General features: G+C 43.4%; 2 protein-coding genes across 2 annotated transcripts in view; both read right to left on the bottom strand.

The window, feature by feature from the left end:
* ccdc138 (coiled-coil domain containing 138) overlaps window positions 1-7,906 on the bottom strand; it is a gene marked incomplete at its 3' end in the record, with an annotated part of 14,211 nt that extends 6,305 nt beyond the window's left edge. Inside the window, exons 1-12 of the mRNA XM_080536814.1 lie at window positions 7,816-7,906; window positions 7,361-7,406; window positions 7,082-7,199; window positions 6,583-6,683; window positions 6,280-6,461; window positions 6,014-6,142; window positions 5,424-5,543; window positions 2,719-2,796; window positions 2,310-2,423; window positions 1,736-1,888; window positions 1,427-1,543; window positions 587-653 (exon numbers count right to left, since the gene is read on the bottom strand). Coding sequence (XP_080392940.1) covers window positions 587-653; window positions 1,427-1,543; window positions 1,736-1,888; window positions 2,310-2,423; window positions 2,719-2,796; window positions 5,424-5,543; window positions 6,014-6,142; window positions 6,280-6,461; window positions 6,583-6,683; window positions 7,082-7,199; window positions 7,361-7,406; window positions 7,816-7,902 — 1,312 coding nt within the window. The 5' untranslated portion in view covers window positions 7,903-7,906. The remainder of the gene's footprint in view (window positions 1-586; window positions 654-1,426; window positions 1,544-1,735; window positions 1,889-2,309; window positions 2,424-2,718; window positions 2,797-5,423; window positions 5,544-6,013; window positions 6,143-6,279; window positions 6,462-6,582; window positions 6,684-7,081; window positions 7,200-7,360; window positions 7,407-7,815) is intronic.
* A 2,278-nt stretch (window positions 7,907-10,184) lies between these two features.
* Window positions 10,185-13,827, bottom strand: LOC308162671 (F-box only protein 47-like; the record flags this gene model as incomplete). Its single annotated transcript, XM_080536815.1, has 7 exons — window positions 10,185-10,294; window positions 10,473-10,632; window positions 10,786-10,928; window positions 11,854-11,994; window positions 12,194-12,367; window positions 13,297-13,449; window positions 13,653-13,827. The coding sequence occupies 7 exons, from the start codon at window positions 13,825-13,827 to the stop codon at window positions 10,185-10,187; spliced, it is 1,056 nt and encodes a 351-aa protein (XP_080392941.1).
* Between the last annotated feature and the right edge of the window lie 1,388 nt (window positions 13,828-15,215).

Genomic DNA, 15,215 nt, shown 5'->3' on the forward strand with positions numbered 1-15,215 from the left:
TAAATATCCATCTGTCTATGAATGCATGCGAATTCTGTGAACTGTGTATGCTATTGCATGATGGGAGATTAACGGTGAATGTATCATTTTTGTAATGCATATTCGTGCTGCATGACTAGAAAATGCATTTCCAAGTTAGTGGACACGGGACAGTCACGGTGATCTAATCTGATCCGCACCCAAAAGCGCCAAAATACATTTCCCCCGAAAATAGGCCTAGTACAATCATTTGATCTAACAAACATTACACAGTGTATATCCGCCGCAAACACGGTTACAAGGAGCCACATGAGACCCGTTTCCATCTAGGAGACGTTATATCCAGGACCGTGTTGAGGCAAGTAGCTCTCGTCTCCCTCTCCTCAAACACTGAAACCTCCCGCTGCCTCCATGTTCTCAGCGGGGACTCCGGAGCTGTGATTAAACACACACAGTCGCTGCGTGGTCTCTGGCCTTGCGGTTTTCAAGCGTCCTCACAATCGACAAACACATGTCGCAGTAACAGAGCAGAGAACGAGCCATGTGATTCCAGTTTAACATCAAGCGTGTCAGCGAGCGGCTCTGACCCGGTGTGACAGACAACTACGCCGGGCCGGGCACCCCGCTACGTGACTGACAGACGACGTGTCAGCCACCACCCTGCCGGAGCGGCTCTGCCCGCAAAGGAGACAAACAACGACAAAGTTAATTTAAGACACAGAGTGCAGGGATCAAAGAGAGTCCACGGAAACAGCTTGGACAGTGATATGCACGCACGAACACACACACACAGACACACACACACACACACACACGGGCACACGGGCACACACACACACACGGGCGCACACACTCAGGCACACACACACACACGGGCACACACACACACGGGCACACACACACACACACACACACACACACACACACACACACACACACACAGCTTGGATGAGTTGGATGAGTCGGGATGACATCTGAGCGGGCCTGCTGTTAACTCTCTTGGCTGCTGTTTCCATCCAGAACCGGAGACAGAGACGCTGGAGCCTGTTCTCTTCACAGCTGGGGTTCGGCCTCCATCAGACCGACCGACAGCCGTTCCAAAGCCACAGAGGGACAGGCTGTTCTGATACTGAACCCGAGTACTGTCCAGAGGAGGACACGGCCCAACAGACACGACTGCAGGCAACTCAATAACAATAACACCATGTTGACCACGTGAAAACAAAAAGGAAAGACAACAGAACTTCGACACCACATCAATGGCTGTTTTCTCTCACCGCACAGGAAGTCAGTTGTGTGGTGTGTGTAGTGTTGTGTAGCCTGCTGTGGTAGAGTTGTGTGGTGTGTGTAGTGTTGTGTAGCCTGCTGTAGTGTGGTGTGGTGTGTGTGTAGTGCTCGGTGGTGTTGTATGTGTGGTTGTGCACTGGTGTGTAGTATAGTGGTGAACCTGTGTGTTGGTGTCCAGCTGTTGGAGGGCCCAATAGATAAGGCGTAGCAGGGACAGGAGGAGGGCGGGGTCTGATCCTGAGGCCTGTTGAAGCTGCTCAACCAATAGGGGCAGAGCCTGGGGGCAGGAGAAAAACATAGCAACAGAACAGTGAACAACACAAATGACACACATAAGCCAAACAACTCAGGGTAAAGAGCTACACAGGATGCACCTCCAACACCACCACCACCACCACCACCACCACCACCCGCACCACCACTACAACCACAATAACCACAACAACATAGGATGCCCTGTGGCTCCCACCTTGGAGCACCTCTCATGCAGTGGGACTGCTGGCATTACACTGTGGCCCAGGACTGTCCCTCTGTCTCCCACGACTGGGGGGAGGGCCTGTCCGTCAAGGACCCAGTCCAGTAGCAGAGCTAGCAGCCTGAGGGGGACAGAACTTCCACAGCCCTGAGGAGATGACCAGATGACCGCTCATTATCATTATCATTATCATCATCATCATCAATCATCATGACTATCTTCTGTCATCATCATCATTGTCACATCATCATCATCTAACCAGAGCCTCTATCTGGCTAACGCAGTGTGGTTTGTTGGGAGAATGTGTGGTCAAGCCACGCCTTGGACCAAGGCTAAGTAGCCTGCGTGTTTTCTGAACAAACATGTTAAGAGTAAATGAGGCTATAAAGCACAATCAGAGTACACCCGGTTGACTGGAACAACAGCAGCCGTCCCAGTTAATCAGTCTTCATTAGGGTGCATCGGCGGGTGAGTTACAGACAGAAGTCTTTCACAGAGCCTATTAGCGTTACACCTGCATTAGTTACAATCACAGTCGACAAACATACAGTGAAAGAGGCCCAGTTACCTTGGCTGGTTTGGAAGAGACGGTTGTTTTCTCCTGTTTGGAGGGTTTGGACTCGATGGCCTTGGGACACCCGTTCTCACGACCTCTCTGCGCCACGGAGTACTCGTACTTTCTCTGTAGGGAACACCATCGATAATCCTCTCTTACAGCCACTCAGACTAGAGCCTGACCAATGAGAAAGGTTCAAAGTCCTCAGGCTAGCCGGCTTGACTTTGGCACGACATCATTCCAATTCCAAACAACAGGGTATGATTACATATAATCACATAATGGAAATAATTAGTGAAACTATGTGTTGCCTATCTCAGGCCGTCCCTCGTGAAATAGCGATGGGATAATAAGTTATAACAGCTCTGATGATTAGAGTGAATATAAGTTTGATGATGGAGATGATCTCCTGTCCTCCCACCTGTAGGTTCTCCAGTCGGGCCTGCACCTTCCTGGATTGAGTCTCCAGCTTCTTATTGTGTTCAACGATGTCATTCATCTACACCGAACGAAAAACAACCAACACAGCCTTAGTTATTTCAAAGGCTCTTTAAAGGTTTAAGGGGAGTTTATTGCCTTCCATTGAAAGACTCAATGAATGAATAATCGCTCTGTGGCTGGATGTGGTCTTTGGTTAGAGCTTGAGCCGTGTTTATTTGAAAAGAAGACATTAGAGCTAAGATAACATACTATAAGAAGAGGCTTCTAGGGTTGGGCGGTTTTACGGTTAAAGCGTAAACCTCGGTTTTAAAAAATAGGGTTAGGGTTAGCAACGGTTTTTGTAAATACTGTCATAAATTGCGATGTATAATAAACGCCTTAAGAGTTTGTCCAGCATCACTGTCTGTGTGGTTGAAGATGCTATGAAAGTGATGACAACTTTTTGTGTATTTTTTAAGTAATTTTTTCTGAGTGGGGCAGTCCCACTCATATTTTTCTTTTTATTGCGATAGAGACAGTAGAGATTTGACAGGAAGGATGGGTGAGAGAGAGAATGGATGACATGCAGGATATGTCCGCGGCCGGAATCGAACCGGGAACTGCGGTTACATGGTTGATGCAAGCACCCCGACATAACTTTTTGTAAACAATATCATTTGTCAAATAAATAACCTGTCAAAAAAACAATTTAGAAACAATCATAATCTTGTGTCATGTGACAGCTTCTCCTCGAACAGAGAATTACAAAAAGATATGGCGAGCGCAAGCTTGGTCCCTAAAAAAAGCAACTGCTGCAATTTGGAAGCTTTTCGGGTTCCGACCAGTAAATCTTGACGAGTATGTGTGTAAGATTTGCATGAAGAAGGTGAAAGAGGAGTGAGCAGAATCAGAGATGACTGCCTATTGTCGTGAGCCTGTAATTGACGGATCCCCTTCTCTGGTGGAAATCAAATGGAGCCGAGCCAGCCGCTTTCCACTGATGTTTCGAAAATAGCAACGTTTTTTGTCAATACCATCATAAAACCGTCATTAATTGCGTTGTGTTTGTCCAGCACCACTGTTGTGGTTGAAGACGCTATTGAAAGTGATGACAGAACTTTTTGTAAAAAAATTGATTTGTCAAATAAATAGCCTGTCAAAAAATACTATTTAGAAGCAATCATAATCACGAGTCATGTGACCGCTTCTCATCAGAAGGATATGTGATCACTGTCACGCAAATGTAATGCTGTATTCATCCACAGGGTATTACTACTTTTATTTTGACAGCTCTATATTTTGACAGCTCTAGCATGGGTACTTTTATTTTGATAGTTTTCTTTGCTGATAGACTTATGACAATTCAAGACGAGTCACGTTGAGCTAATGAGAAAGAGGCCTGTGTTTTTTGTGAAATGCTTGCAGTATGTTCACTGCATAATTCTAAGTCAAATAGTTCAGTGATTATTGAGCAGTATTCGAAAAACTGAAATCCCTTGAGCAGCAGTTGAAACTTTGCATAAAAACCAAGCTAATGAGGAAGAGCAGTTCATTCAATTAAGATGCTATTCCAAGATGTCGTTCTTCATAGACCTTCCTTGCACCCTCGATAAGCAGAGCGAATGTCAACAACTGTGAGATGGGTGCATATGCTTCTGTCTGACTATATGTGTGACAATTCTGAAATAAATCTATTCTCCTGAGGACCCAGCCACCCGTGTTTGAAGTGTATCATTGAACCTGAAGACCTTATTGTTGAGGGGGCTATTTTACATTGAATGGTTGGAATGACACGACGCAGAGACGAGAGACATCTTTTACCTGAACTAATCTCAGAGATCAATATCCTCCACCATAATCAATATCTATCAGTAGGTTAAGTGTTTCATGTACTTTATGTGTTGGCGGCTCCGTCAAAGCCCTACAACAACATGATTTTCAATGCCGCGGTTTGAAACCGTCCTGTAGTAATTAGGGTTGAGCATTTACAGGGAGGTCTAGTATGCTTACATGAATGCCCTTTACCAGTTCTAGAGGAGCTTTCCAACTTCTAAAGGAAATGATGATAGTTACACTGCTCAAAGCTTCACTACATCATACACAGAAGTTTTGAATTCTTCCATTCAAAGCCAATGAGAGGAAAAGGAGGACAATTGTGGAGCGTGTCCATCGAGAACAGATAAAAGCCACAATGTCCCTCAAACTGTCTCTTCATAAAGCTGATTATGCTCTGTCAATAAGGAAAAACCTCCATCAAACTGTTGGATTTTAGCAGCCAGATTTAAGTGAGCATTTTTCGTCTCACATAAAGATAACATACTGTACGAAGAGGCTTGTAGTAATTAGGGTTGAGAATTTACAGGGATGTTTAGTATGCTTATATGTATGGCCTTTAGGATTACCAGTTCTAGAGGAGTTTTCCAACTTCTATGGGAAATGATGACAGTGAGCAAAGCCTGGTTATTGAATATTATTATTCAACGTTTTGTTCCATTAAACTACCAAAGCAGCAGCACCAGCACCAGCTTAGAGAAGACCCCCCTCTAGTGGTCAAAAGTACACAACTGAACATAATTGTGAGTATACGGAATATCTCAATAACACTACACTAGCTATTAAGTGTTTACATGACAGAAAATACAAAAACATAATAGTACGCCAGTTATTAATCATCATCACAGCTGACTATCTCAATAAACGACTAGCCTGTTTTTTCATGGTGTCGTTGAGCTCCTTGATGGTGTCAAAGTTGGCCTTGAGCCTCCTGTTCTCCTTGGTTCTCTCTCTGAGGAGCTCCTGGAGCTGGTTCACCTCCTGTTGTTGTTTCTGGTGGGGTAAAAAACACAGTTCATCATCACCACGACCACTCTGCCTTGAGCATCCCCTGCAGCTCTCTGGCTCTACCAGAGGGGGTCAGCAGAAGAGTGAGTTAGTGAGTCCTCAGTTCTGAGCAGGCCAGGGGTCAGTTTCACGAAGGCTTCGTGGCTTAAGAAGTAGGCTACTTAAAGTGACACAATTAACACATTTCATTCACTCACACAGAAGACTGACCTGCAAGCATTGATTTTACAATTGGTAGTCTCTGGCCCACAGCTTTGTGGCTGAGTTGTTGGGAGAAATTAAGTAATACCTAAACTTTCAGGAAACTGACCCCTGATCAGACTCAGAACACTTGTGTTTGATGATGAATTGTTTAAGCATGTTCTCTGTGTGTGTGTGTGTGTGTGTGTGTGTGTGTGTGTGTGTGTGTGTGTGTGAATGCAGTGTGTGTATGTCTATGTGTGTGCTACTCTCACCTCCTGTATTTCATGGATGCGTCTGTGCACCTCCTCCTCCACCCCTCGTAGCCTGCTTATAGCTGGCTGCAGACTGTTCTCTCTCTCCTGGAGCTGTTTCTCCCAGCGCTGCTGGCTCAACCGCTCGGCCTACACACACACACACACACACACACACACACACACACACACACACACACACGCACACGTAAGCTGACAACAACAGCTGCCACAGAGCAGTACCTTGCCTAGACAGCTGTTTCCGTTCCCCCTTGTGTATCACTCACACGCAGTTGTTCATAGATGAGCAGCATTTCCTGGTACACCTGTCCCATGTCAGAGGGGGAGTCGAGAGGGACGGGCTGCAGGCCCCTCACCCCTCTCTGACCTCCTTCTCTAGACCCCCTGACTGTGGGCTCAGTCTCGCTGGAGCCCAGGGTACCAATCAGACTGGAGGGTAAGGTCACATCTGTAACAACATCACAAACCGCTGAACACTGTTGCTGTTTACAGATACGTTCACTCTGCCAATTGAGACTACTTCTGTGTGTATAGGTGCAGTCAATTCTATGGGCAGAGACCCAACACACCTGTCTCTGTGTAGTGCCCCTGAGTCTCCAAGAGGGGGCAGGCTGTGTCATCCTCACTAAGGTCCTCCTCGCTGCCACTCAGGTTGTAGTCACTTTCCAACCTGGGCGTGAACACACACATCACTTTGTCATGCCAAATCAAAGTACTTGTACAACATACAAATAACACTACTATCAACCACACTGACACTTTGTTTTTTTCTTCTAAAGGGATATACAAGACACGGGGCGGCTGTGGCTCAGCAGGTAGAGCCGGCGTCTAATTATCGCAAGGTCGGTGGTTCGATCCCCGGCTGGCCACGTGTCTAGGGGTCCTTGGGCAAGACACTGAACCCCAAATTGCTCCCAATGAGCAGGCCGGCGCCTTTCATGGTAGCTTGCTGCCAATGGTGTGTGAATGTGTGAATGAGAGGTCATTGTAAAGCGCTTTGGAATAAGGGCCTAGGCACTACAAAAGTGCAGTACATTTACAAGACACAAGGCTGGTTAACATCCTCACCTTTCAGGAGGGTGTGTGACAGCCTTGAACAGCTCTCGTAGAGCTCTGTTGTAGCCTCTCACCTCTCTGTCGGTGCATTTAGACCTGGGCGACTTCATCACTCTCTGAACACTAGGATCTTCAAGAATGTCAGACCATAACAGGTATAAGTATACTATAACATCACATGTTATCATCACAGAAGGCAAGTGTATATTTGCTGCAAGTTGTCTGGTCAGAAGTGAACCTAGGACATCCTGCATCTTCATATGACATGAATGGCAATCACTCCAAACTTACCATCATGTTTATGGATCATTCCAGCTGTGTTCTTCTCTTCTGAAAGCTGTGACAATGAGGGAGTCAGGCAATGGAAACTAGCAACATGGAGGGGATCACTATGTTATATCATATAATACTGTTAGATTGGAGATAGCGTAGTAGGGAGCTGACGGTAGCTACTCGTGAGTTCAGAATGATAAGGTTCTATCTCCGTTTAGGGTACCGTAGTTCAGAGATATTGAGCGTCAGTTTTTACATTCCATTATGTTTTGTGAGATGGAACCTTTGTATTTTATGAATTACTAACTCAAAAATGTCAACATTTTAAAAATAACACCACACACAGGCATTAATAAACACCTAATGGATCAGATAATGTAAAAAACAAAATTTTGACAAAAATGTAGATAGAACCTTATATTTCTAACGTCACGTACTGTCGCTAGATCACTGAAGAGTCAAACGAAACTCACCACCAGTTTCCTCCGCTGCAAATATCTCCTCTTTAGCTTCTCTATCGTAACGTCTAGATCAGTCTCTGATGACTCGTTACTCATCATGAAGTTTAAAAAAAAATAAAAAAAAATAAAAAAAAATAATAGGTCGGTGTTGACAGATATGGTGTGATTGTTCAGATATGTTTTGATGTTGATCTGATCATTCATTCATGCAACTCCAGTCCAAAACTTCCAAATCCAAACTTGGAGTTTGTTTGTAATGTGTGCGGTTGGTAACCCGGAAGTGAAAGTGGGAGGAGTCCAGACAGGGGCTGTGTTCGGCGTACTAGCATACTACTCATACTAGATATGGCGTAGATTTTGAGTATGTAGTACGTTCGAACTGTACAGTATGCGAGATTTGAGTATGCGAGAAATTTAGTAGGTAGTATGCAGTATATACTCATTGAGTATGCTAGTACGCTATTCCGAACACAGCCAGGGTGCAGGTGCCCATATCCTGCTCCTAAACTGTCTGTTCTGTTGCCAATGATGTTCGTAAACAAAAAGAAAATACCTGCACATTGTATGTAGCTACTAGGGGGGGGTGTTTTAACTTCACGCATTTTGTAACTTTCAGGCACTGATATTTTGATACCGGCCCTAAATGCTATTTATCCAGCCCAGTGTGATCAAAAGTAGCCCATTCGGCGGTAACCAGACCCCATCTGGCAACCCTGTGCGTAAAGGCTAGACGGGATGCTTGGCGGAGAAACGGAACCACTCTCAAATTCATAGACGGGACTTGGATGCAAGGATTGATCATCCATGAGAATACAAAATCATGTTTTAAGCTATAGTGTTTACAATTGCATAGTTTAAACATTGGTCTTCAACCGGGGGTCCGCGACCCCTAGGGGGTCCGCAGAGGTACTGCAGGGGGTCCGCCAATGTTTTTCAGAATCATTTACAATTTTCACAAAAAATATTTGTGACAATTAAAAAATATAACAAAAGTTATATTGAATAAACTACAAGCATTAATAGGCAATAATAAGCTACTTTTGACGAAAAAAAAACTATTTACAAAATAAATGATTCCCATGGAGCAGAATCGAACGTTAGCCGTATACCGCTTGTTAAGTCGTGACGTGATTCCGGGTCCAACGTTGGCTGAGGCGCTGTCTTCGAAATGCCGAAATAATAATAATAATTCATTATATTTATATAGCGCTTTTCCGAGGCTCAAATACCCTGACAATATGGAGAAAACGGGAAAGTATTGTGTCCCTTGTTGTATGAATAGATCCGAGTCTAAAAAACGATTAAACTGTCATTCTACCGCTGTAGTTCACAGGTACTGTGGTGCGGAGAATTTCTGGTTAGGACCCGGAAATGGCTAAACGTCACTTTTGACGTCAGACTTAACAACCGGCAAGCTAGGTGTTGCGAACAACAGAACATGAACAGCGGAACAGAACAACAGAACTACATTGAAGTAATAGTCAATAATTAGCATATCGTTAGCAATCAATATTTAGCATAACAATACTAAAAGTAAAAACAAGATATTATTAGTTACTACTATTAATTAGTGAAGCAGGATGGATACATTTGTAACAGTAACGAGACCTCGAGCTCGAGATCCAACGGCTACTCCTTCCACCTCGGCCCCAGCAGCGCCTGCCCCAGGGGCAGATAAACGCAAAAGAGAAAAGTCCCGAAAATATTCAGAAGTGTACCTAAAGTTTGGATTTACTTTCAAAGAAACCGAAGGAGTGGAATTGCCGGTGTGTGTTGTTTGTGCGGCGACGCTCTCAAACGAAAGCATGAAGCCATCAAAGCTGCAACAACACTTGGAAACAAATCTTGGCCACTTTACAGCCTAATTTACCCAGGCTATCCATCTGTCTTCAGGAGATATTCATTGTTAACATTTGTGATCGGCTAATTGATGATAATGCAAATGTGTTTTTATATTTCATACAGAAACAACAGTATAATCAATACATAACCATAATACAATACAAGTTGAACACCTCTATCCAGAAGAGTAGTTTACACAGACGTATACTGTAAATATATATATATATATATATATATATATTTATATATATATATATATATATATATATATATATAGATATAGATAGATATAGATAGATATAGATAAATATATAAAAGACATAACAAAACAACAAAGATTACAATCAAAGACAGAACATCCGGTTTGTTGTGAAAGAAAGTAATACTACAGAATGTTATGTTCTTTCATTCAGGGAAAATCCATGGTCCCAAAATAATGCCCTTTATCACTCTATATAATAATATAATATATATTAATATATAACAATAATAATAATAATAATAATAATATATAATATACACTACTCCTCTCCTCGATCTCACTCTTTTGTGAGGAACATGTAGAGAATCACAGTGTGGAGGTGAGCACTGGCGTTGAGGAGGCTGCAGATCTGGCTCTGGAAGATCTCAAAGTCTTCTTGATGGTTATCTGTGACAAGATCGTTGACAGTTAGAAATCTGCATATGTCTACTTATTTTAACTGTTTTTCTATTAATGTGTTCCCAAATAATATGCCCTTAACTTTAAGATTATTTTAGTGCTACAAAGCTTGAAGGAATCTGGACCCTGATCTGATACGATAGTCTTAGTGCCTATAACAACTCACCAGACACAATAATCTCGTATATCTCCATGGCAACCTCTGAGAACATGTTTTCCACGGCCTGGATGAAGGACCACTTGTCAGCAGAGGAGGAGAACACCTCACACACCTGCTGCACCATCTTGACGGACCAGTTCATGGAGTACCCGTCCTTCTCACACACCTGAGAGGGGTAACCAGAAATGTCAGTAGCTCAGGCCGGTTCAGGCAGTACCTTCCGTTAAGTGGGCACAAAATGGGGGAAATTTGTCTCTTAGGTTAAAAGATACCGGAACCCTAGAGCAGATAATAAAGTTATTTAGCAGCAGTGACTGACCAGTACGAGGTACACAATGAGTCGTGAGATCTCAAACAGGCGTCCATTGAGGGCCTTGCTGGCCAGCACGCTGCAGCACATGCTGTTCCCACACAGGAACAACAGACGAGCCACATTCTCCATGTGCCATGCCTGGGGGAGGACTGGAGGCCAACAGAACCAGCACAAAACAAAACAACTGTCATTCATACACACAGCATTCACACTTTACATTAACATTTTTGACATTTAGCAGACGCCTTTATCCAAAGCGACTTACAAGCGAAGTACATTTATCGCATGCCCGGCACACATATAAAGATAATCTGGCCGATTTTGGCCCGATTTCCCCCCTTCCGACCAAGGACAGCAAACGCCCGATTATCGGATGGCTCTAAAGATTATCCTACAAGATTATCCTGTGGTGTGAGGTGTGTTAAGAGTCAATTTCTCCCGACAATCTGCTCGGAAAATGGTCGGGGCCGACGATCGTAAATATTAAACGTGTTCAATATTTACGATCAAAAGTCTTATTGTCTGTGGTCAAAACTGACAACTCCCAAGTCCGATTGTGACGTGGAATGGAATGTAGCCACTCAAGAAGCGAGCTGACTGACGCGTCTTCTTCTTTTCGTTCTTCTGCACTTTATTTTCCCTGTAGCACATGGCTGCCTCTACAGGTCAGTCAGGGTACTACTACCCTGTTCACGCGAGACTCCAGACTGTCGGAGGACAGATCTTTATGCATGTGGTTGTATATTGGAGCACACCACACACAATACGATCAAGACTGTTCAATCCATGATTTTTTATCTTCATGTGTGGGGTCCTTCTCAGATAATCAGAAAATCCTTATATGTGTACCAGGCTTAAGGTAAGTGAATCATCTATACATTAGTCATCATCGCACCATTTGCTTAGTGAAATCTATAATCCTATGGTAATGGTACATACTGTACGTGTGGACTGACCAGACATACAGTATATACAGTATACAGACAAAAGAGTGTAAAAGGTTTGTCTACCATTCCTGGGTGTGTAAAATATAATCATTAAAAGTTGCCAAGTCCTCTGGGCTACTGCAGTTACCTATGAGCTCCTCCAGGATGGCCATTATGGTGTCGGTGGTCCAATCTTTGGCTTCCAGGTCGCTCTGTAGCAGGATGAGAGCCTTGGCCAGGTCCCACTGGGCCACCCCAGCACGCAGCTGCTCCTGCCAGTCTAGCGAACCTGGAAAGAACATTCCAATTACACTACACATACACTTTGCCTTGCAACTCTGGCCAACCAAAAAACAAGCATTTCATTTGTTATTATTAACATTAGAATTTCACCATGTAATTACTAACAAGTGATTTATATACTGTACAAAAGTGCAACCAGTTTTTTTTAAGGTAGAAACCGAGAAGGCCCATGTTGTCCCTCTCACCGTCTGGTAGCAGTGGTCCGTAGAGGATGAACAGCAGCCGGGCTTGGCTGACAATGGGCCAGGGTTTCAGGATGCGGGTCAGCCAGAACAGAGTGTCCTTGTGGTTCTTCCAGGGGTCCAACAGAACCTGTCTGCAGAACAGACGGATCTGTTGCTCCAACAGCTGACATGAACCTGAGGGAGAAAAAAGACATACGGATCACTCACGTCTCTCACACTCTTTCAATTAGCCTTTCTGTTTGTTTCTCTCTCTCTCTCTCACTCTCTCTCTCTCTCTCTCTCTCTCTCTCTCTCTCTCTCTCTCTCTCTCTTCTTATAGGGACAGACACTCACCTGGCTTTCCTGTGACCACTGACATGATTTTCTGGGGTAGATTTGTGAAGTCGCACAGGAAGTTGAAAACTCTGGGCCACTCCAGCTCATCCCAGCCGGCTATCAATGTCTGTCAGTCAAACATTAACCATCTCAATACAGGATTCAGCCTTTGATATTAAATTGTCTGATGTTCTTTGTAACTAGGCTCTCACCTGTAGAAACGCTCCATAGCTGGAGAAGCCTTGGCATTGCACTGATTTAATGCACTCTTCCATCATGAAGCAAGGAACCTGAGTGGGAGGTAACAACTGTGTTAGTCTAAGTAAGGTTAACTAGAAAATAACAATCTATTCAATGTTGTCAACTGTTTGGTTTGTTTAGAAATGTGAGAATGTTTATAGAGCACACACAGCTAAACATTGCCTCATCTGTCCTCCCTCACCTCTCTGTCTTACCTGTGAAAACTTGCTATATATGAACGTTAGCCTATCCTTTGTTGGCAGCAAGAGGGTACATCTCTTGAACAATAAACCTGAAACAATGAGCAAAAACAAGAAGAATGTAACATAGTGACTATATTTGCCAACCAGGACCACTTGCTTTCCTCATTCGGAACCCCTATGAAAGGAGATAGAAATAATACTTTGGTCTATCTACCTGATAAAGAATTACAGCAGAAATAATGTGGCTCTGAATATTAGTTTATTATAAACATGTGTGTTCTTGGCCAACCAACTAAGTAAAATAAAGGTAAATTAATCAAATAAAGCTGTTGAGGAGCCTCTCACCCAGCGATGTGTAGTGTTCTAGTGAGGACACCTCGGTGGAGTGATGACACCCCTGTACGATGTTCCTCTTTCTCCAGGTCTGAGTGGAGACATAGCCCATGATGCGGCGACTGATGGCCTTGGACACCATGCTCAACACACTGATCTGCAACACTTTACCACAACAAACAATGAGTCAGGGAGAAACATCTCATTAATTCAGATGCACTTCATTGGAGCTATACATATTTAAGACCAATTAGTACCCTGCCCATGGTAATGGCTTCAATCAGAATAGTTCAGCCTCATAGATATGTCTCATCTAAATAATCATAATTCACCCATCCTGAAAAATGTCCAAAGCAAACAGAACCCACCAGAGAGTCTGTCCAGGATCATGTCAAAGACCTCGGGGGCCAGCCATTCAAAGAAACAGTCGCTGGCCCGAACCTGACGACTCTGACTGCGGGTGGTCATGGTCCTGACAGGATACGGCTGGCGTCTGCGGTGATACTTGTGGGTCCCCGTGAATTTCCTTGTCACTTTCGGCATAATAACTGGAATACTGTCAAGCCTTTATTGTCCCGCAAATAATCTAGAAGCGAAAGGAAATAGCTAGTTAGTTAAACTTGGTGGTTAGCCACAAACTGAAAAGTTGCTCGCTAGGATAGCTGCATGAACTTACCTAGCTGAGGAGAATGACACATAAACCTTTGAAATTGTTGCCTTACTGAGCTTTAAATGCTCCTTCACATGCTGTTAAGTGTTCAGGTAAATATTGACACCACTGACATGAGACAATATAATATATATATACTATAATATATCTAAACTAAAGTCACAAACAGTTTTACCTCAGCCAGCGAGCTGCTATTGAGCTTGTGTGCTGCACAGTTCCTGCTCCCTCGCGAGGACACTCGCTGAACAACAAGGGGTGCGTTCGTAAATACGCTCTGGAAATCTGATCAGCACTCATGGAATGCCTGTTGTCCAATCAAATTACTTGGTCCATTTATGACGTTGAACCCAGTGTGCGTTCCGACGCTCTCAGAGCAAATTTACGAACGCACCCAAGGAGCGCTACCGCGAAATACGATCAGCTCGCGCCGTCATCTCGTGCCAAAAGTAAACATTACTACTAATAATAATCATATTCGACTCTTTATTTGCTGTTGAATCTCATTCACAACTGAAGTCATTTCGTCAACTTCTGACAATAGTTTAATGTAAATTAATGCTGTAGCCTTAAGGTGAGAGAGTGTGACTTGTATGAAATAATATAGATGTCATATATCTAAAACAATCTTATATTTTGATGACATTGCCAGCAGAATTAAGAGTGTAATACAACTATCATTCGTTAATTTGTCCAGTAAGCCTTTTTAATGACTCTATTTATCATGGTGGGCGTTTGAGTGAGTGGAGCTATCACGCCTCTCATTTAGAACGCTGAGCTTTAGGGAGAGAGTTACTAATTAGCCTACTTTAGCCATTGCTGTTCTGAGCGAAATTGCCTGGGTTAGTTATTCCAAAGATTTTGAAAAGCTAGATCAATCAGTGTCTATCTTTCCTATTGCCCCCGTGACAGCACCATGTAGTCAACTGGGTGGGGTTTTCTAGATGGGAAGGCATCAGCAAATTGGATTGAAACATGGTCTTCTTCTTCAATAGATTTCACATGAAATGGCATGATGCCATCTGGAGCCAATAAATGCTTATATGTTTTTTCTATGAAAGATGACATTAAGACATTAAACTGCACTTTACTGGAAATGTATTTATTCAGTCATGTATTTTCTGTCAAAGTTGATGATCCTTATTGTAATAATAATAATAATGATAATGATAATAATAATAATAATAATATCTTGGTTTTATATAGCGCCTTTCACAGAACCCAAGGACGCTTTACACATTTTCCAGAAATCTACCTCCTGCGC

Source organism: Nansenia antarctica (assembly GCF_963989245.1).
Source record: "Nansenia antarctica genome assembly, chromosome: 7".
Taxonomy (NCBI): domain Eukaryota; kingdom Metazoa; phylum Chordata; class Actinopteri; order Argentiniformes; family Microstomatidae; genus Nansenia; species Nansenia antarctica.